Source organism: Podarcis vaucheri (assembly GCF_965113315.1).
Source record: "Podarcis vaucheri genome assembly, chromosome: Z".
Taxonomy (NCBI): Eukaryota; Metazoa; Chordata; class Lepidosauria; order Squamata; family Lacertidae; genus Podarcis; species Podarcis vaucheri.
The window spans coordinates 42,663,104-42,684,053 of NC_138758.1; the positions used below are offsets into that span (position 1 = coordinate 42,663,104).

The 20,950-nt window shown below is 45.9% G+C and overlaps 1 protein-coding gene across 2 annotated transcripts; it reads left to right on the forward strand.

The window, feature by feature from the left end:
- The first annotated feature begins 1,242 nt into the window (after positions 1-1,242).
- NELFB (negative elongation factor complex member B) lies at positions 1,243-18,999 on the forward strand. 2 transcript variants are annotated; one of them, XM_082208931.1, is made up of 13 exons: positions 1,243-1,442; positions 5,123-5,286; positions 5,729-5,828; positions 8,213-8,443; positions 9,321-9,506; positions 10,379-10,491; positions 12,698-12,800; positions 13,269-13,364; positions 14,548-14,690; positions 15,308-15,414; positions 16,123-16,264; positions 16,747-16,855; positions 18,427-18,999. In XM_082208931.1, the coding sequence occupies exons 1-13, from the start codon at positions 1,341-1,343 to the stop codon at positions 18,565-18,567; spliced, it is 1,737 nt and encodes a 578-aa protein (XP_082065057.1). In that variant the 5' UTR covers positions 1,243-1,340; the 3' UTR covers positions 18,568-18,999. The 2 variants fall into 2 exon arrangements, with proteins under 2 accessions (XP_082065057.1, XP_082065058.1); XM_082208932.1 differs by lacking the exons at positions 1,243-1,442; positions 5,123-5,286; positions 5,729-5,828 and adding an exon at positions 5,842-6,573.
- The last annotated feature ends 1,951 nt before the right edge of the window (positions 19,000-20,950 follow it).

Genomic DNA, 20,950 nt, shown 5'->3' on the forward strand with positions numbered 1-20,950 from the left:
GACCTTGTGCGCCCTCCCCAGAAGAAGTCCAGTGGGTGGCAATATGAGAATGGACCTTTTCTGCAGTGGCTCTCCATTTTTGGAATTCTCTCCCCAGTGAGGTTTGCCTGGCACCTTCATTGCATATTTTTATACACCAGGCAAAAACATCCATGTGTTTTCTGTTCTTGTTTTGTATTTTAATGTTAATATTTAAAATATTTAATAATATTTAATATTAATATTTTAAATAATTTATATGGTTGTTGTTGTTGTAAACTGCTTTGGGGTTTTACCACAGTCAAGAAATGTATAAGTTCTGTAGGATAAATAAATAATGTAAACACATTGCCAGACTTCCTATATATGCAAGATGTAAACATTTACGTAACTAATTACTTTCATTGTCACTTGTTAGTTCTTTCCCTTGTTACTCAAAAGTCTCCAAGCAACTTGCAACACATTAAAAAAAATATAACTACATTATACCATTAACAAAATCATACATAGCACCACCTACAATTCATTACTTGCCTCACCACCACCACTGCGATTCCACACACCAGCCACAAAAGTGTGTGTGTCTCACAGAAAAACACACATATGAAACATTCATCATAGAACTGTAGAGTTGGAAGGGACCCTGAGGATCATTTAGTCCAACCCCCTGCGAGGCAGGAATAGGCAGCTGTCCCATACGAGGATCGAACCTGCAACCTTGGCATTATCAGCACCACGCTCTAACCAAGGGAGCTATTCATTGCCATCCTACTTCTTAGGCACCTCATGAAAATCCACATTTAAGGCATTGCGTGTTTGAAAAAGGATGACGGTTGTTGTATTTTAAGGCTGTATTTCTGATGCACCCACCAGCCACAGGAAGCGTGTGTATCGCACGCCAACAAAACACCGTCATCCTACTCTTTAGGCGGCTCATGAAAATCCACATTAATAAGGCTGCGCGTTTGAGATCAGACGAAGGTTGTCTTTTCAGGTTTTATTCCGAATCGTGTTTGAATGTTTCTGGAAGCATTCCAGAGAACTTGGGTTAGATGGGAAGCATATACAGAAGGAGCAACGGAAGAATTACTGGCAGTGAAAAGCACCGGTACCGTTGTGGTGGTTATAAAAGCGAGCCCTTCTCAAGACCTTGCCGCAGTCCCCTTCGCAAAGTTTGGAGAGATGCGCGGAGAGACCTACCTTCAGCCTGCGCCCAGAGCGGAACCCTTTGTGCTACAGGAGCGGTTTGCGGGAGGACGCCTTACGGGAGTGCTCCGCGGCGCTCTGGGGGGCCGGTTGCGATGTGAGACCCATGCATAAGGGGGCGGGCGGACCCCATTCAAAGAGGAGGGTGCTGCGCCATGTTTGCCGGGCTGCAGGACCTCGGAGTGGCTAACGGGGAAGACTTGAAAGAGACGCTGACCAACTGCACGGAGCCGCTGAAGGCCATCGAGCAGTTCCAGGTGCGTGGGCCTCCCTCCCTCCCGTGGCCCTGGAGGCTTAACCTTTGAGGCACCGGCTAGAGATGGTGTGGTTGCATCTTTGTGTTCCCGCGCGAGCCTCGTATAGAAAAGAAAGAAAGCTGCCTCTCGGAGCATGTGCAGAGTGCAATCACGCTTTCGCGTAGGAAACGGCCGTATGGCCATGCCCGGTGGTGGTTGTTTTTAAATACAAACCGCATACAAAACAAAACAAACACCCAGTATGCAAAAAATTGCTTTGGGGTGCAATTCAAGGCACACTTACCTAGGAATAGGTCCCGCTAAACTCAGTAGACGTGCGCAGGATCGTCCTGCAAGGGTATCTAACTCAGTACAGCATATCCTGGTTGGTGCAAGACCTTTTGGTACCTGAGGCAAACTGCAAAATAGTGCTTCTCCTGCCCACCAGGGAAACGTTGGAGGCGGGTGGGGATAAATATCTACAATGAGATCTGCTTCCCCAGTGGATTCTGCTACATGAGGCAGTTGCCTCATCTTGCCTTACGGTGGGTGCAGCTCTTTGAAGGCTTCTCATCGCTTGTTGTTACACATCATTCTGCAACCTTCTGCATGCAGAACATCTGCTGTGCCACTTTAGTTCATAAAGCCCCTCTCCCTGTAGCAGTGCAGAGCAGAGTACAGTGGTACCTCGGGTTAAGTACTTAATTCGTTCCGGAGGTCCGTTCTTAACCTGAAACTGTTCTTAACCTGAAGCACCACTTTAGCTAATGGGGCCTCCTGCTGCTGCCTCGCTGCCGGAACCCGATTTCTGTTCTCGTTCTGAAGCAAAGTTCTTAACCTGAGGTACTATTTCTGGGTTAGCGGAGTCTGTAACCTGAAGCGTCTGTAACCTGAAGTGTATGTAACCCGAGGTACCACTGTATGCTTATTCACATGTAAGATCCATTGACTGGTTAAACTTACTTCTTGGTCAGTGTGCTCAGAATCGCAACAGGTCTAGTTCAAGCTCAGAAAGTGGGGAATAGGAAGGGGATGTGAGCAGGATGAGCAACCCACCTGGACCCTGGAGAGCTTTTCAGAACTCTTCAGTGTGGTCAAGCACATGAAGGACATAATCTCCCAGTATGATCCCTCCGTAGAATGCAGCCTAAAGATCTAGTGTGCATTTACGGATAGTGTGCAGCCATACAGGGAGGTGTTTGACCAGCTGGGGAGGCAAAAGCGTCAGCTACCCATCACCATGTTCCTCTATAAGACACCAGCAGCATTACTATCAGTCCACAAGTGCATTTGACCTACAACCAAGCACTTTGAGGTACGAGTCCACTGCCCTTGTCATTGTTTCCACATTGTCCTCTAGCGATGAGGGAGACTGAGAGCCACAATTGCCACCATTCCTGCCTGTCTGTTGAGTGCTGCTGGGTTTTTTAAATGGTTTTTCCAGGGTGTTTACTGGCTTTTCCAATGGGTGTTTCAATTATATGCGATTTGACATATGCATGCGGTACCCTGGAACTTTACCCCCTCGTAAATTGGGAGTTGCCTTAATTCAGAGAAGCAAATGTTGGACTCATGAAAAAGGTTGAACTTTTCCTGATGAAGAGCCAGTTTTGTCTGGAAACATGTTGCCATTATAAATCAATTTATCCACCTTATTACCAATTATCTGTGATTTGACCCTGAAACACAACAATTCATGTAGTGGGCAGCGGTGAGTCAATAAACACTCTCTCCTTTGTTTGTGGAGGAGAGCCCAGGCACGCCATGTGTGCTGGAAAAATACGGTTTTCATGATGCAGTGGTACTTCGGGTTACATACGCTTCAGGTTACAGACTCCGCTAACCCAGAAATAGTACCTTGGGTTAAGAACTTTGCTTCAGGATGAGAACAGATATCGTGCTCCGGTGGCGTGGTGGCAGCAGGAGGCCCCATTAGCTAAAGTGGTGCTTCAGGTTAAGAACAGTTTCAGGTTAAGTACGGACCTCCAGAACAAATTAAGTACTTAACCTGAGGTATCACTGTACACTGTTTGCTATCTAGAATCTCTGAGCACCTTACTGGGGATTCACTGGGGTGCTCTTTTTCAGTCTTTCAATGCAGACTTTCAATTTGTGACGTAAATTTTGTGTTCTGGGGTCCCATGGATTGTAGATGTAGAGAGCCAAACTGGGGGTGACATTCAATTCATATTTGCTTTTAACTTGCAGGGTTTTAAAAAATGTAAATAACAGCAGCTGGAGGATAATTATCAAGACTACAGCGGGTACAGGGGGAAATTCAACCCTTTCATTCCCTGTAGTGGTTCTGAATAAAAATCCTTCCTCTGATGAGGTGATTCATGCCGACCAGTAATTTCCTTCTGGTTCTGATAGCACTTTCAGAAGGGGAATATTTTATCAGGAACACAGCAAGGAAGGGAAGGGTTAAAATCATGCATGCACACGCGTGCGCGCGCACACACACACACACACACACACACACACACTGCAATAGTCAAATGATACATTTGGCCTTTAGGTGTGTTGTTAGATGGGAAGTGGGGGTTTCCTTCAGACCCAGGATAACAGAAAAGTTTTTCAGGAGAAAATCATAAGAGCCCTTCTTCCTGCCATGCTACTTTCCTAGGCAGCTGGGAGATCTTCCATGTGAGAGCATTCAAACCTGAGTTTTCTTCATCTTCAGTTGAAAGCAGTCCAGTCAGGAAGAGCCGTACAACTCAAAACAACTCTATTGTGAACCTTGAGAGCCAGTGTGGTGTAGTGGTTAGGAGCGATAGACTCGTAATCTGGTGAACCGGGTTCGCATCTCCGCTCCTCCACATGCAGCTGTTGGGTGACCTTGGGCCAGTCATACTTCTCTGAAGTCTCTCAGCCCCACTCACATCACAGAGTGTTTGTTGTGGGGGAGGAAGGGAAAGGAGAATGTTAGCCGCTTTGAGACTCCTTCGGGTAGTGATAAAGCAGGATATCAAATCCAAACTCTTCTTCTTCTTGACAATTAAGTCTCTTTTGAGCAGGAGTGGGAAACTTTGTCAATGCAAGGGCTGCTTTCCTTTCTGGTCAACCTTCTGGGGGCCACATGCCAGTGGTGGGCAGGGCCAGATGCAAAACTGAGTGGGACAAAAATTGTTAAAATTACCTTTGTACAGTAGACTAGTTTCTGCACACATTTGAACGTCCCTCTCCAATACAGTGGTGCCCCGCAAGACGAATGCCTCGCAAGACGGAAAACCCGCTAGACGGAAGGGTTTTCCGTTTTTGAGCTGCTTCGCAAGACGAAAACGTCTTGTGAGTGTTCCGATTTTTCCCCGCTTCCCCCCTTTTTCTAAGCCGCTAAGCCGCTATTAGCCTTTTAGCTGTTAAGCCGCTAAGCCTTTAATAGCCGTTAAACCGCTAATAGCGCTAAGCCGCTAATAGGGTTGCTTCGCAAGACGAAAAAAACGCTAGATGAAGAGACTCGCGGAACGGATTAATTTCGTCTTGCGAGGCACCACTGTATGTAGGCAAGTAAGAGGCATTGTCAGATAGTAATAATTTATTACCTACCCTTTGCCATCAGGACCCAGGGGACACCGTAAGGAATTCTAAGGGCCAGATAGAGATCCCCAGAGTGCTGCCAGATAGAGATCCCCACCCTTTGCTTTAGAGATAGGAGATCTGCAGCATAGCACCTTGACACAGTTTGTGTATGACATTGACAGACAGAAAATGGCATCCTCCTGCCCACTCTTCAGTCCGCCCTGCCATTCCTGGACCTCCACGGCACCCCCAGGCTTGAGTTCCACCAGTCTGTGTTTGATGAGCTGAGGGAGAAGCTGCTGGAGAGGGTCTCATCCATTGCCTCTGAAGGAAAGGTTGATGAAAGGTATGTTTGGAATACTTCTGTGGGGAAGGACATCTTCCTGTTCTTTTTGTAGTAGGGCTAAACATGTGGCGCTGTGGGTTAAACCACAGAGCCTAGGACTTGCCAGTCAGAAGGTCGGTAGTTCGAATCCCTACGACGGGGTGAGCTCCCGTTGCTCGGTCCCTGCTCCTGCCAACCTAGCAGTTCGAAAGCATGCCAGTGCAAGTAGATAAATAGGTACCACTCCGGCAGGAAGGTAAACTGCGTTTCCGTGCGCTGCTCTGGTTTGCCAGAAGCGGCTTTGTCATGCTGGCCACATGACCCGGAAGCTGGACTCTGGCTCCCTCGGCCAGTAAAGCAAGATGAGCACCGCAACCCCAGAGTCGGTCACGACTGAACCTAATGGTCAGGGGTCCCTTTACCTTAAACATGTTCTGCATGCCTCTCTTGTCCCACACTCCAGATACAAGAAGCTGGAAGACCTCTTGGAGAAGAGCTTTCCTTTGGTCAAGGCGCCATCAATCCAACCTGTGGTGATGTGTGTCATGAAACACCTGCCCAAGGTACACTGAATCACTAGCATTCAATCTTTGGCATTGCCTGATTTTGGGGAAGGCTGCCTATGCCTAGAAATTGGTATTGGGCCTAGGATTCTGTATTCTCATGGGGATGGGGTGTAGCTCAGTGTCAGGAACATAAGAAGCTTCCTTATATGGAGTCTGGTTGAATTAGTCCATCTAACTTAGTACTGTTTATGCTGACTGGCAACAATTCTCCAGGTTTTCAGGCCAGAGTCTTTCCCAGCCCTTCCTGAAGATTCTGGGGATTGAACCTGGGACCTTATTTGTGCAAAGCAGATGCTCTACCATTGAGCTGTGACCCTTCTAGAGCATCTGCTTTGCAAATATATCTGGAATGTCTTGAAAGGCAGCCAAGAAGTTTCTTTCATAGAAAATATAACAAGGCATTGCATCGCATAAAAAAATACAGCAGTAACTACAATAAAAAGTCAGTAACGTTAACAGTAAAAACTTGTGTGTATTACAAAGACCAGTTTTTGCCAGGCACAGGTGCCCCTTACTAATCTTCCAAGGCCAGAGAATTAAAATTAATGGGAAGCAGGTGGTTCCTCCTTCAAGATAGGAGGGGTGGGAGTTCACTATCTTGAAGGTTCCATCAGTTGAGCATCATGATTGGTTACATCAAGTCATGGGTTTGGGGCAAGTTTTGCTTAAATCTGACGGGTTATCTTCCTTCTCACGCTGTAGTTATGCTGCTGAATTGAAAACTGATACTCTGCGTAGCTGCGTAAGTGTTTGTTCAGTCGTTAGCCAGATAAGAAAGCTCTGGTGTTTTTTAAGCTTCCAAGTTACTTTACTTGGTGCTGTTACCATAAATCTTTTTTTAACCCTGTAACTTTCCTTTAATAGAACTTTGAAATATTTTTATATAGAAGTTTGTTCTTTTTTAATGTATTTTTATTGAAGATTTTCTTGATTTACAAAGGTATGTGCAATGTCTCTCGCTCTCATATTTTTTTTCCACGTAATGCTTTTTTTAAAAAAAAATGGTTTCATTTGTTGAGACGTTAGGAAGAATAGGGGGAAAGAGGTGGAGGGGGGAAAGATGAGTGGGGTTGGGGTTGGGTGGTGATGTTTCTATTTTACTTAATATATGTAAGGGTTTGTGTCAGCGTTGCTTGTGCGGGTTCTCTGCTGTTCACTTGTGTTCCTTTGGTGGTGAGAGAGTTGGAGTTGGCCTAGGGTGTGGCTGTTCATTTGTGGTTGGCTGTGGTGGTCTTTGTTTTCGTGTGTGAGTGGGGTGGGTGGGTGTTTTGGATCAGGTTAGCCATATTGATTTGTATGCTGTTGGTGGATTTTTGTCATTGTCTTGTTGGGTTGTGTATGTGATAAAGGGGAGCCATACAGGGTGAAGGAATCTTCTATTTGTCCCTGTGTCAGTTTGTTTATTGGTTATTTTTTCTAGTAAGGTTTTTCCCATACTATTTGGTACCATTGGTCCATGCTTATTCCTGACAGGTCTCTCCAGTGTCTGGTTATGATGTTTCTGGCTGCTGAGAGTAGGTGGGTTATGAGTTCTTTGTGGTGTAAGTGGGCATTATTGTCTTGGAAGATGTTTAGTAGGGCCATTTCTGGGGTGATTTCTAATACTTGCTTGGTTATTTTACATATTTCTCATATGACTGTTGTCCAGAATAGTTGGATTTTGGGACACTCCCACCCACCACATGTGGAGATATGTGCCTGTAGAGGTGCACCCCCTCCAGCATTTTGGTGAGGTTCCTGGGCATATTAGCGCTAGTTTTCTTGATGTTAGGTACCACCTGTAGGTGATTTTCAGAGTGAGTTCTTTTCTTTTTGTTGATATGGATTTAAAGGTGGGTTTAGACCACACTCTGGTCCATTGAGTGAGGTCAATCTTGTAACCTATGTCATCCTCTCATTGTTTTTTGATTGTGTCTGGGGAGTTTGTGGGATTTTGGAGTAGTATTTTGTATATTGCGGATACCATCCCCTTACCGTATCCCTTTGTTAGGAGGAAGTTTTCGAAGGTTGTTAGGGGCCTAGTTGCTGCTGATTTTACTACTGGATTGTTTAAGAGGGCAAAGAAGTTTGTTCTTTGAGTTACTGGACCTACTCAGCTTGATTACGTTCCAGAGATGGGTCAGTCTCCACAAACTCCATCAGAAGTTCTCAGTGATTGAGGTGGAGCAAAAGGAATCAGGCAGCCCTGCCTTCTTTCCTGAAAGTCAGCCAACAAGTTTCCTTAAATAATAGTAATAACTAATTTGGAGTGTTGAAAGAGCATTGTGATAAAAATGCCAGCTCTTAAATGCAAAGGATGCTGTTACCAAGGTCTCATGAAGGGACCAACCTTATCATTAACTCTCACTGAAATTCTCTCCTAACTGTGTGTCTGGCCACAGGTGCCAGACAAGAAGCTGAAGTTGGTGATGGCTGACAAGGACCTGTACAAAGCATGTGCCGTGGAGGTGAAGCGTCAGATTTGGCAGGATAACCAGGCCCTGTTTGGTGACGAGGTGTCCCCTCTGCTGAAGCAGTACATCCTGGAGAAAGAAAATGCCTTGTTCAGCTGTGACCTCTCTGTCCTGCACAACTTCTTCAGCCCTACTCCCAAAATGAGGCGCCAAGGCGAGGTGAAGCCCAAGCACCCAGCGCATTGGTTTGAGCATTGAGGCTGGGAGTGGGAAACTGGGTTCTTTTAATAAATCGGGGGTGGGGAACCTTTTTCAGCTCATGGGCCAAATTCTCTTGTAGGTAGCCTTCTGGGGGCCACGTGCTATTGGTAGACAGGGTAAGAGGCAAAAGTGGGTGGAGCAATGAATTTTACCTTTGCACAGTAGGTTTGTTTCTGTGCACACACACACACCCCAGCTCTGTCCTCCATCCGTGCAAGCAAAAGGCTATATCGGAGTTCAGAGACGCATTCCAGCCAAGTGGAAGCGCTCGAGGGTGCAAAGCAGAGCCAGTTGAAGGGTGTGGCCTGGAGAGAGTCCTGAGGACCAGATACTTTATAGTTGCATTTGGCCCCTGGGTGTTCCCCAGCCCTGTAATAACTGGTGAGCCCTAGTATCAGACTCAAGATTTGAAAGATCAAATATGAATCCCTTCGACCTCAAGACTCCCTGAGTGACTCTCAGCCAGTTCCTATCTCACTTAGGCTACCCTCCCTCTTAGGGTTGTTGTGAGGATAAAATGAAGTGAGGGGAGGTTATATATGCTGCTGTGATGTTATTGAGTTAGATTAGAAGGATGACCTGTTAAATATTAAATGAATAATTTGTGCTCTGCTCTGAAGCTTGCAGAGAGATGTGGGGGCCAAATCTCAAAAAGTGTGATATAGAGGATTAGAGCACTAGACAAGGATTGGGGAGAGACCTGGGTTCAAATTCCCTACTGAGAGAACCTAAATGACTCAACGTTGCTGCCGTGATTTTAAGCCCCGGTGTTCCCCATTAGAACGTTTGGGTGATGCTCCAGCCTCAGGTTTCTTTTCTGTCTTTGGGATTGAAGGTGGTCCAGAAGCTCACCCAAATGATTGGGAAGAACGTGAAACTCTACGACATGGTGCTGCAGTTCCTGCGGACTTTGTTCCTGCGGACACGCAATGTCCATTACTGCACGTTGCGGGCAGAGCTCTTGATGTCACTGCATGACCTAGATATCAGTGAGATCTGCTCGGTTGACCCCTGTCACAAGGTATGGGTGCAAGGACTCAGGTGCGTGCAGTTGTGGGGGGTGCCCCCAGTTAGAAACAAGACCTCTTAACTCCTTGTCGTCTTTTCAGAGGGGTGGAGCAACTCCCCAAGGAGGCAAAGTTACAATAGGCCAATACAGACAGTTCAGAACACATCTTTCCACAATGGTTAATTGATGTCTGATTTCCCACGGTTTATATGATTATATTCATTTCTGTTGAAAACCATGTTGATATTTTTTAATGGAAGAATACATAAATAATTTTATAAACAATAAATAAATAAATAAATAAATTTGGGGATTTTTTAGTTCAGAGAAAAGACAATGACCTGCTCTGAGACCCCACAGCTAATTCTCCCCTGGTCTCCTCGCTGGTCCAAGTAGGACCAATTCAGCCAGCTAGCCCTGGGGGTTATGTAATGCTTATTTCCCCTAAATTGATTTTTGAATTTTATTGTTATTCATGTTCTTATACTGTATTTTATGCTGCTTTTATAATTGTTTTAAATTTGTTGTTAGCCACCCTGAGCCCAGTTTTTGAAACCGGGAAGGGTGGGGTAATAATAAAAATTTATTATTATTATTATTATTATTATTATTATTATTATTATTATTATTAAGTAAAAGGCAATGTGTTGGAAGTAGATGGTTGTTTTTTAAAATGCACAGTATGGAGAAAGAGAAAATTTCAGAGGCCTTGTGGGCACCAGAGAGAGATCTTGAGAAGGCCACCATGCTCAATGGCACCACATGTTGGCACAACCTTGCTGCAATGGTCTCTTGTCTGTTCCTTAGGAAAGGAAATTAACCTGTGTGTTCTCTAAGGGTGAGTGTCCCCACAGTGTGTGCTAAATCTTTTGCTTCTTTGGCAGTTCACCTGGTGCCTGGATGCCTGCATTAGAGAGAGGTTTGTGGACAACAAGAGGGCCAGAGAGCTGCAAGGCTTCCTTGACGGAGTGAAGAAAGGGCAAGAGCAAGTGCTGGGGTGAGTTGTTGCAAATCAGGTGGTCCAGCCTTGCTTCTTTCTCTGTACAGAGTGTCACTCCATTTTCATAGAGAGGGAAAAACTCATTTAATTAGCACCAACAGATTTCATAGTGTGGGTTCACCAGGTTTTGAGTTACCCACACGAATCTGAGACTGGGTGTTAAAGGAATTAATATTTTGAAAAGGGTTGTGGTAGGAGTGGAAATATTCCTGAGGGGAAGGCACAGTGTTCCATCACCTGTTTTGGTAGTAACGTGTTTTTGGAAAGGGGAACTTGTGACTCCTTCAGATATTCCTGGACTATTACTAATGTACTGTCTGCCCTTCACCGACAAATCCCAGGTCAGGTTACAACAATTTAAAATTCAGAATTAAAAAGGGTTATAACAGATTTACAGCCACAGGAATATGGGGGGGGGGGCTGGAAAAAAACACATCTCGTGTGTCAAAGGCCAGGATAAAGAGGTGCAAAATTTGATTGCCAAGTTGCTCACCTGGGCAAAATGAGTTGAGCTTATAACACCCATCCTGGCCTGATTGCACTGGCTGCCAATTAGTTTCGAGGTCCAATTCCAGGCTCAGGATCTCAATACCTTAAGGACCTCCTCTCCCCCTACAAACTGACTCAGACCCCACGCTTGTCTTCCAAGGCCCTTCTCTGTGTTTATTATTATTATTCTGTGTAATTGTGTTTTTAATGTTGTATGTTACCCCGGGATCTTCGGATAAAGGGTGGTACATAAATTGAACAAATAACACATAATAATCTTCAGCATTTGCCAGAAGTTGCATGATGAAGGTACCAGCTGCACCTCTGTGGGGAGGGAATTCCATAACGTATGGGCTGCCGTAATGATGCCCTCCCCTGGGCCACCACCCTAAACTACCCTTAGTTTTAAAAATACTTTTATTAATATTATAGTATTATACTTGGTAGCCAAGATACATCAAGCCAGCTTGTTTGTCAAGAAAAAAAGAAATCGAGTAAGGGAAAGGAAAATGACATTTGAAGGAGAAAAGGGGCAGCATAGCAAAATCTTCTGAGAGAGGTTGAACTACCAAGAGGCCTCCCTCTACTGAACCCAACATCCTAAAGACTACAACTCCCATCATCCTTGCCCACTGGCCATGCTGGCTGAGGCTGATGGGAGTAGGAGTCCTACCACATCTTCAAGGCCACCACTCCCATCATGGTTTGAGCTGTATTTATTGAATTTATATACCTCCCGATACCCGAAGGTCTCAGGGTGATTTACAGAACAAAATCATAATATGAAACCACAAAATATATAATCAAAAACAATAACACTCCCCCCCCCGGAAAAAACCCATGTTTTAAAAGGGCATAGGATGTCAATCAGATCAACCAAAGGTCTGGTTAAAAAGGAATGCTTTTGCCTGGTGCCTAAAGGTGTATAATGAAGGCGGCAGGCAAACTTCCCTGGGGAGAGCATTCCATGGACAGGGAGCCACTGCAGAGAAGGCCCATTCTTGTGTTGCCACCCTCCGGACCTCTCGAGGAGGAGGCACACGACGAAGGGCCTCAGAAGATGATCTCAGGGTCTGGGTAGGTTCATATGGGAAGAGGTGGTCCTTGAAGTATTGCAGTCCTGAGCCATTTAAGGCTTTATAGGTCAAAATCAACACTTTAAATTGGGCCTGGAAACTAATTGGTAGCCAGTGCAGTCGGACCCAGATCTGTGTAATATGCTCAAACAGTCTTGCTCTGGTATGCAACGTGGTTGCTGAATTCTGCGCTACCTGAAGTTTCTGAACTGTCTTCAGAGGCAGCCCTACGTATAACGCATTGCAGCAATCTAACCTGTAGGCCTTTAGCTGAAGATCATTGATTGCCCATAAGTAGGCTGGCGCTGAGAAGCCAGCAGAGCATCTCTTTTTAAAAAGCTCATTTACATGTGATTAAAAAGTGTCCTTTTTAATCTGGGAGTCTGAGAACTCCCAGTTGCAATACCTGTTTAATTAAATGGAAGGTACGCCTGGTAACATTCACATTTACAGAGAGATCTTCCTCCATATTTTCAAAGGCTACATATGTAGATGGCTACAATAATATCATTATTATTTGACGGACTTTCTGGCTTTCAAAAGGAGCCAGAATAATAATTTTGTGTGAGCAAACCTATTTCAGTTGTGGGCCTATGTGTTTGATGTGCTGTTACTTTCTGTCCACCTTACCCCAACAGGGATTTATCCATGATACTGTGTGATCCGTTTGCCATCAACACCTTGGCTCTGAGCACCATCCGCCACCTGCAAGAACTGATTGGGCAGGATATGTTACCCAGGGTGAGTGAGACATTGATGGCCTCCCAGATAGTCAGCAACTGAAGGCCCCAGGATCACATCTCCACCCCACCCCCCGCAAGTGTACCATTCCATCTTCCCCAGTTGCCAAGAGAAATGTGCAGAAGACTTGCATAGCAGTCTGTAGTCAGAATGGGGATCTGGCCGGATTGACCACGTGGGATACAGGATGCTAGACTATATGGGAACATAGGAAGCTGCCTTATTGGTCCATCTAGCTCAGCGTTTGCCTACGCTGGCTGGCAGCTGCTCTCCAGGATTTCAGGCTGAGGACATTTCCAGCCCTACCTGAAGGTACTTTAGATTGAGCCTGGGACCTTCTGCGTGCATGAAAGATGCTCTTCCCTTCCAACAATAAAGCCGTTGATCTGATATCCTGCAGGACTCTAAAAGTTCTTTATGATTTGAAAAGGGTGCTGATGAGTTACTTTGCTATTCTTGAATTTTCAGGAAAGCCCCGACCTTCTGCTTCTCCTGAGGATGTTGACACTGGGACAGGGAGCCTGGGACATGATTGACAGTCAGATCTTTAAGGAACCCAGAATGGTAAGAGTGCCCGTGTGCATCACTTTGAGCTGCCTGTGATGCTTAAGATTTAATTCTCGCTTAGAGTGTCACGCTGTAGAAGAGCTGGACCTCTCCAGACACGTATGGCTGCGAGTGCTTCTCCCAGGTCTGGGCTGGACATCAGTAATGATTGTGTAGGCCAGAGATAGGAGATGTATACAAGCTGGAGTGTAATGGGTTTAGGGGTTTCTCGTGTGTAAGTTGCCGCCACTCCTGGCTAGGTTACCTGGTTGAACCCTTTCTGACTGAACAGCCTCTAGCATCATGACTGTCTCAGTCGCTGGCAGAATCCGTCAGTGGGCGTTTCTTGAACTTCTTCCAGCACAAAAATTCTTTGACGCCTAGTCTCCGCCTAGTCTCCCTGCGTGGAAGCCTTGTGCGCAGGGAGGGTGTGGGCAGCGGAGGACCCGTACTCTCTCCGCTGGTCTCCGGCGAGGAGTCTTGGAGCCTCCTCTCCGATTCCCCCATCTGCCCCCCTTCTCCACTGGTGTTACGCTGATTTCCTTCCCCAGCAAATGGGCTGCCCCTCTCCCTACTGGGACCCTCTCCGGCATCCCTCTGGAGCCTTCCCTCCGCCTCTAGCTCCGATGGCAGTTCCCTGACATGGAGGTACAGCACTAGATTTGAGAGACAGGGCAGGTAGCAAGGGAAATCTGGAGGGAGAAGAGAGAATCTACAAAGGAGCAGAGGAAGTGGCCCATTTAGCTCAGTATTGTCTGTACTGACTGGCAGTGGTTCTCCAGGGTTTCAGATGAGGGATACTCCCAGCCCTACATGGAGATGCCAGGGATTGAACCTAGGACCTTCTGCATTCAGAGCAGGTCCTCTGCCACTGAGCCACTGCCGTTCCCCATGTGACACTTCTGCATAGCTTCTAAATGAGAAAAGTTGCTCAGAGTGGCAGCCCAGACTTAGCAAATCTGCTTTACAGGGCCTGTTGCTTCTCCATCGGTTTGGAAGGTCATCTGTTTTCGGGCTGTAGGGCAGGGGTTGGGAACCTGTGACCCAGATGCTGAACTACAGCTTCCATCACCCTGGACCATAAGCCATGCTGACTGATGGGAGTTAAGAGTCCCACAGCATTTGGAAACCCACAGGTTCCTACCGTCCCTGCCTTCCATTTTCTGACCATTGACCCTCACTTTCCTTCTCTGCTCCTCAGGAAGTAGACTTGATTACCAGGTTCCTACCACTGTTGATGTCTTTCGTGGTGGATGACCACACGTTCACCGTTGACCAGAAGCTGCCTTTGGAAGACAAGGGCCCAGCAACTTACCCCACCACAATCCCAGATTTATTTCCCAAGTGAGTCATATCGAACACGGAAGCGTCTTGCCATTTAAGTCCTCTTTGTGAGCAAAGCAGTGGAGGTGTGTCCAAAAAGACCCATAAGGAAGGGAACTAACTCCGTGGCCAGAGAAAGTGGAGAGCTATTTGGGGGGGGGGGAGACCATAACGGGTTGAAGTAATCTGTTTCCTGTCGCTCTAGCCAGAAGAGAGCTTTAGGCTCCATCCCACCTCCAGGGATGGCTCCACATTTGAGGAGGCTGTGGCCTCTAGTGCTGAACTCATTCACAGGAGATTTTTAACTAGAGATTGGCTGGCCATCTGTTAGGGATTTTTTCGCTGTGATTCCTGCAATCCAACTCTGCAATTATATGATTCTATGAATCTAACGTGTATGTGCAGCCAGTGCTTCCTTCAGTTGGCTGGGCTTGGAATCTCTGGCTTGCATCTGAGTTAATCTTCCCAATTGTTTTCAAGGGCATCTACTCTGAGTAGGACCAGCACGGGACACCACCAGTTCTCTCTTAAACTCCAAAGATGTTTGTAGCTAGAGCAACGAAAGTTTGAATCCAATTCACTCTGTTCATTCCTGGAAATAGTGGGGAATGGCAGCTTAAAACTCTTTTGCACCCTAGATTTCTGCAAGAGCACCGGATCGCCTGCGAGATTGGGCTCTACTACGTGCTTCACATCACTAAGCAGAGGAACAAGAATGCTCTTCTCCGGATGCTCCCCACCCTTGGTAAGTTGCCCTTCCAAAGGATCTGCCGTTCGGCCCGGACACTTCGGTCCAGTGCCAAGTGCCAAACTTTTAGAAGACATCTAAAGGCAGCCCTGTTCAGGGAAGCTTTTAATGTTTAATAGGTTATTGTATTTTAGTGTTCTATTGGAAGCCGCCCAGAGTGGATGGGAAAACTCAGCCAGATGGGTGGGGTATAAATAATTATTATTTATTTATTATTATTATTATTATTATTATTATTATTATTATTATTATTATTACTACTACTACTACTACTACTACTACTACTATCTCCCTCCTTTGTTTCCCAAACAGTTGCCTGCAGAACCGAGCGATATTGCCAACTCAGTTTTACTTAGAGTAGACCCCCACCCCCACCCCCCTCCAATGAATGGGCCTGAGTTAGTCACATCCATCAAGTGCAGTGTGTCTGTTCTGAGTAGGATTAGATTTTGGCTACAACCCAGACCAACCAGATACAAGAGAGCTAGCATACAGTCTCAGAGTTGGTTGCTTATGGCTCAGTACAACTTAGAACATGTCACACATAAAGAGAGGGATCCTGCCTTGGTCCTTCCGTGTGCAAGGTGGATGCTTCGGCCCTTCCCTGATCTGCCTGGGAGAAAGGTGGGATAGAAATGTGCCTGGTAAAAAGGATTGCCTCTCAGGATCACCTGGGGATTCTCTGTTGCTGCTTTGGTCCTGCAGGGGAGACATTCAATGATCTGGCCTTCGGTGACATCTTCCTTCACCTGTTCACCAGCAACCTCACCCTCCTCAGCGATGAGTTTGCTCAAGAGGAGTTCTGCACTAGCCTTTTTGATGACTTCTTCCTCCCCACCTGCTTGAGGTACTGTCCTTTTCTGAAACGGCCTCACATGGCTCTCAGTGAGAGAATTTGCAGGCAATGGCCTTACTATTAGGCTGGTGCTGTCATTGAACTGGGCTGTATTCAATCTACTGTTTGTAATGCCCGCAGAAAGCTTTTGTTTGTTTATTTAGGCAAGTCTACCTGATTATGCTGTTTTGTTGGGCGATTTTTGTTTTTTTTTTTAAAAAAAAACCTGAGATTGTATCTATTTTTTCATAAATGTTATCTACCTTTTAAAAAAAAGTTCAATTTTATTAGTATTTTCTTAAGAACGTTCTATATTTTCTTCTGCAAGCCATTTTAGAGGGTTTGGGGTTTGACTAGCCCCCTCCACAATAAGGGCCACCTGCTCCCCACTCCAGCAATGTACCCAGAGGGAACAGATGGGGAGTGGACTGCCCAACCCCCCCAGCCAAGAGTCCTTCAGCTCTAGGCTTTTCATCTCTTCTGCTACTTAACAGGAAGGAGAATGTACATAGACACGTACTGAGGCTCCTGCTTCACCTCCACCACAAGGTGGCACCTGCCAAGTTGGAGTTCCTGCAGAAGTCACTGGAGCCTCCCAAGCAGGTAAAGTGGTGGGGGGGATATGGAGTGAACATAAGTACCACAGTCATTTGTTTTGCCCTGAATGATTTTCTTGGAAGGCACACTGTGCTTTGAACCGGAAGCCATATCTGGATTTGTACACATGGACACAGACACTTCTGGTAGGGACCCTCAGACCCCACCCTGGGATCTAATGTGGCATTCCAGGTCTTTCTATATGGGCCTCACAACTATTACCAGCCACACTGTTCACTCGTCCTGCTTTGTACCTGAAAGGGGTGAGACCTTTGGTGTAGAGGTAGCTGTTACCATGGAAGAATCTGAGACTGGTGGGAGGTGGGTTCTGAATCCAGGAGGTACCACTTCAGGCTACCTGACTGGCAAGCTCAAACTTTGCATTGTGGCCTGCATTTATCACCAGTGGACCTTCCTGTCTCGGATGGTCACTCCTCTGTGTCAGATCTAGCTCAGTATTGTCTTCCCGGACTGACGGTGGCTCCCCAGGGTTCCAGACAGGGAGTCTTTCCCAGCCCTACCTGGAGATGCCAGGGATTGAACCTGGGAACTTCTTTTTTTAAAAAGATATTTATTAAAATTTTTAAGATATTACAGTAAAAATGAAAAAATACAAGAAAAAATACAAAATAAAAACAGTTAAAAACACCTTAATTTTCCGTTGCATATTTTTCTTACACTTATTTCCCCGGACCTCCTTATACCTCCCTTTTTTGTATTCCACTTCAATTTGTTAGTTCAGCAAATCCTTGCCATTAAGCTTTTACCCATTTATAAACCTTTTTTTTTTTCATGTCTCTTAAAGCATTGCAGCTGGAAACCACTTACCGTATTTTTTGCACCATAACACTCACTTTTTTCCTCCTAAAAAGTAAGGGGAAATGTCTGTGCGTGTTATGGAGGAAATGCCTACGGGTGGCATGCCTAGGGATTTTCCTCCTCTAAAAACTATGTGCGTGTTATGGTCGGGTTCGTGTTATAGAGCGAAAAATACGGTAATTTCTATCCAACATCATTCTAACATTCATTAATTTTGAACCTGGGAACTTCTGCATGAAGCAGATGCTGTACCACTAAGGACACGGTGCAATCTATACCACATATGCTTGAGAGTGAGGGAATGGTGCAGTCTTTCGGGCCATAGAGTTCAAAACCTAAATTCAAGGCCACCTGCCTTAATGGAGGATACAGAGGAGCGAGGGAGGGATGCAGAGAAAATAGCCTCATGTACAAAGGTGAAATTTGCATTCATTCAGTGCCCCCGATCCATAGGTTCCCCCACTCTTGAAGGAGAGTTTCATTGACTGTCAGACGTACCATTCTCTCCTCGGCTCCGTTTCCAGGTCCGCCTTCATTGGTGCCAGTTGCTTTATTCATAATTTTGCACGGTCCCCCAGCTCAACAACTTAACACAGCTGATGGATAAACACACATTTGAAAGTGTGTGTATATGCGTTTAAACAGACAGCTTACAAGAAATAGTGAAAAGAAATGCTAGTAACAGCTAAAGTGTGATTTAACAGCTTCAGGTTTTGAGGTTTCTTCACCTTTCTAAAACTTGTGTTTTTGTTGGGCAGAGTGGAGAAGCCTTGAAGGAGCTTTACAACCAGCTCATTGAGAAACTGGAACTCCGCAAGCCCAGCCCTGTCCAAGGCACTGCCGAAACCCCAACTGTGGACTTGCCCCTGCCAACAGCGGCTCCTCCACCCTCACTCTAGGCTGGGCTTCCCCGAGCCTATACGACAAAGTTTATTGTGTTGATCTCCTAGCAGAGACCAGACCCACGTCTTGATGCTTGAAACACTCCAGTCATAACCTTTTGCCTGTTTTTCAGATTGGGGTTGCCAAATCTCATCTGGCCTGTTGCCCCAGAAGACAGCTCTGCCCTCAAGTTTGGCCTTCTAGGGCAAATTTGATACAGCTGTCCTTATTTGATTTGTAAACTGCTTTGGGGGTATAAAAAATAAATATAATAGCTGTAATAATAATAATGGATTTGGTATTATGTGAAGAGGAAACTGACCATGTATGTATTTTTTTGTATTTTTTTTAGATGTTTGCATATAGAAGCCTTGTAATTTAATGGGAATGAATTATTTGTGAAGCTTGGCTTCTCTTTTTTTTATTAAATATTTTCTTGGTTTACAAAAGTATGTGCAATGTCTCTCTTTTTTTTCAAATAACATTTTGTACAGATCAGTTTCATTTGTTGAGACATTAGGAAGAAAAGGGGGAAAGAGATGGAGGGGGGAAAGGTGAGTGGGGGTGGGGTGGGGTGGGGTGGCGATGTTTCTATTTTACTTAATATATGTAGGGTTTGGTGTCAGCATTGCTTGTGCAGGTTCTTTGCAATTCACTTGTGTTTCTTTAGTGGTGAGAGAGGTTGGGGTTGGCCTAGGGTGTGGTTGTTTGTTTGTGATTGGCTGTGGTGATCTTTGTTTTCATGTGTGAGTGGGGTGGGTGGGTGTTTTGGATCAGGTTAAGCCATATTGATTTGTATGTTGTTGGCTGATTTTTGTCATTATGTCGTTGGGCTGAGTATGTGATAAAGGGGAGCCATACTGGGGTGAAGGCATCTTCTTCTAGCTTGGCTTCTCTTTTTAGAAGATGATGAAGAAGGGTTTGGACTTGATATCCTGCCTTTCACTCCCCTTAGGGAGTCTCAAAGCGGCTAACAATCTCCTTTGCCTTCCTCCCCCACAACAAACACTCCGTGAGGTGAGTGGGGCTGAGAGACTTCAGAGAAGTGTGAGTATCCCAGGTCACCCAGCAGCTGCATGTGGAGGAGCGAGGAAGCGAACCTGGTTCACCAGATTACGAGTCCACCGCTCTTAACCACTACACCACGCTAGCTTTCATTGTTTTTAGAGAAGACAGTGAAATAAGTTTCAAAGGCTGTCCGTTTACTTAATCTCTTACTTCACAAATTCCCCTTTTGGTTTGGAGGTGAGGCCCACTGAATGTGTTAATGTACCAGGCGGGGTCTCTTAATAGTGGCTTCCATGAACCAGAGTTATCTCCTGACCCACTGAGCACAGGGCCGGAGGGGTAACATGCAGTCTCTCCAAGTACTGCTGGAGGTACTCCAGCTCCTATTGGCCCCAGCCAGCATGGCCAGAGGTCAAGGGTGATGAGAGTTGTTCTCCAGACCTAGCGCTTGTGCTTTGCTTCCATGGTGCCATCTAGGGTGCAGTACCGTCCTGCCGGAGCATTCTGTCGGCTGACCCTAAGGCTGCATTGCTGTCCCCAATCTCGGAGCTTGCTCTTGGGTCTGAGCAGTTTGCCTCTTAAGTATGAAGAGAGGGGACAGCTGATCACAGTGCCACAGTATCAGTGGCCATAGCACAGCCTCCAGGATTTGTGGTCCAGTGAAAAAGGTTTTCTTGATTTCTGCATCCAGGTTCAGCTCTGCCCAGACCTGGAGTGCCCTCAGAGGCAAAGCACGACCTCCCAACAGAGATCTGCACCACCGATGACCTGTCTGAGCCATTAGAACCAGACCTTCCCATCCCAGGACCAGGGGTCTCAACAACATTTGCTTGGGTTTCTGACCAGCTCTTGCCAAGCCATCCCCACAATTGCCTCTAGAGACACAAAAAGCAAAGGAAATGCAAGAAATGCAGGGGAGTGACAAGGCTGCCAGCAAGTGCCTACCTAGAAACATGTGAGGGTTATTGGGAGGAGGCAGCATCATTATTCATAGGATTGTAGAGTTGGAAGGGAACCCCAGGGGTCATCTAGTCCAACCCACTACAATGTAGGAATTGCAGCTAAAGAATCCATGACACATGACCACCCACCTTGGTTTAAAAACCCTCAATGGAGGGGAGAGTCCACCACCTTCTAAGAGAGTCTGTGTTCCAGTGGCAGATAGCTCTGATCCCCAGGAAGTTCTTTCTAAAGCTAAGTCAGAAAATCATTGCATGTGATTTGAATCTGTTGGTTCAGGTCCTGCCCTCTGAAGCAGCAGGAAGCAAGCTTGATCCGTCATCCATGTGACAGCCCTTTATTTGAAAGTGTTGTTTATTACCTGCCCTTCAACAGCAGCTCCAGGTTACAACAATTTCAAATTCAGTATTTTAGAACTGTTAAATCAGTCAC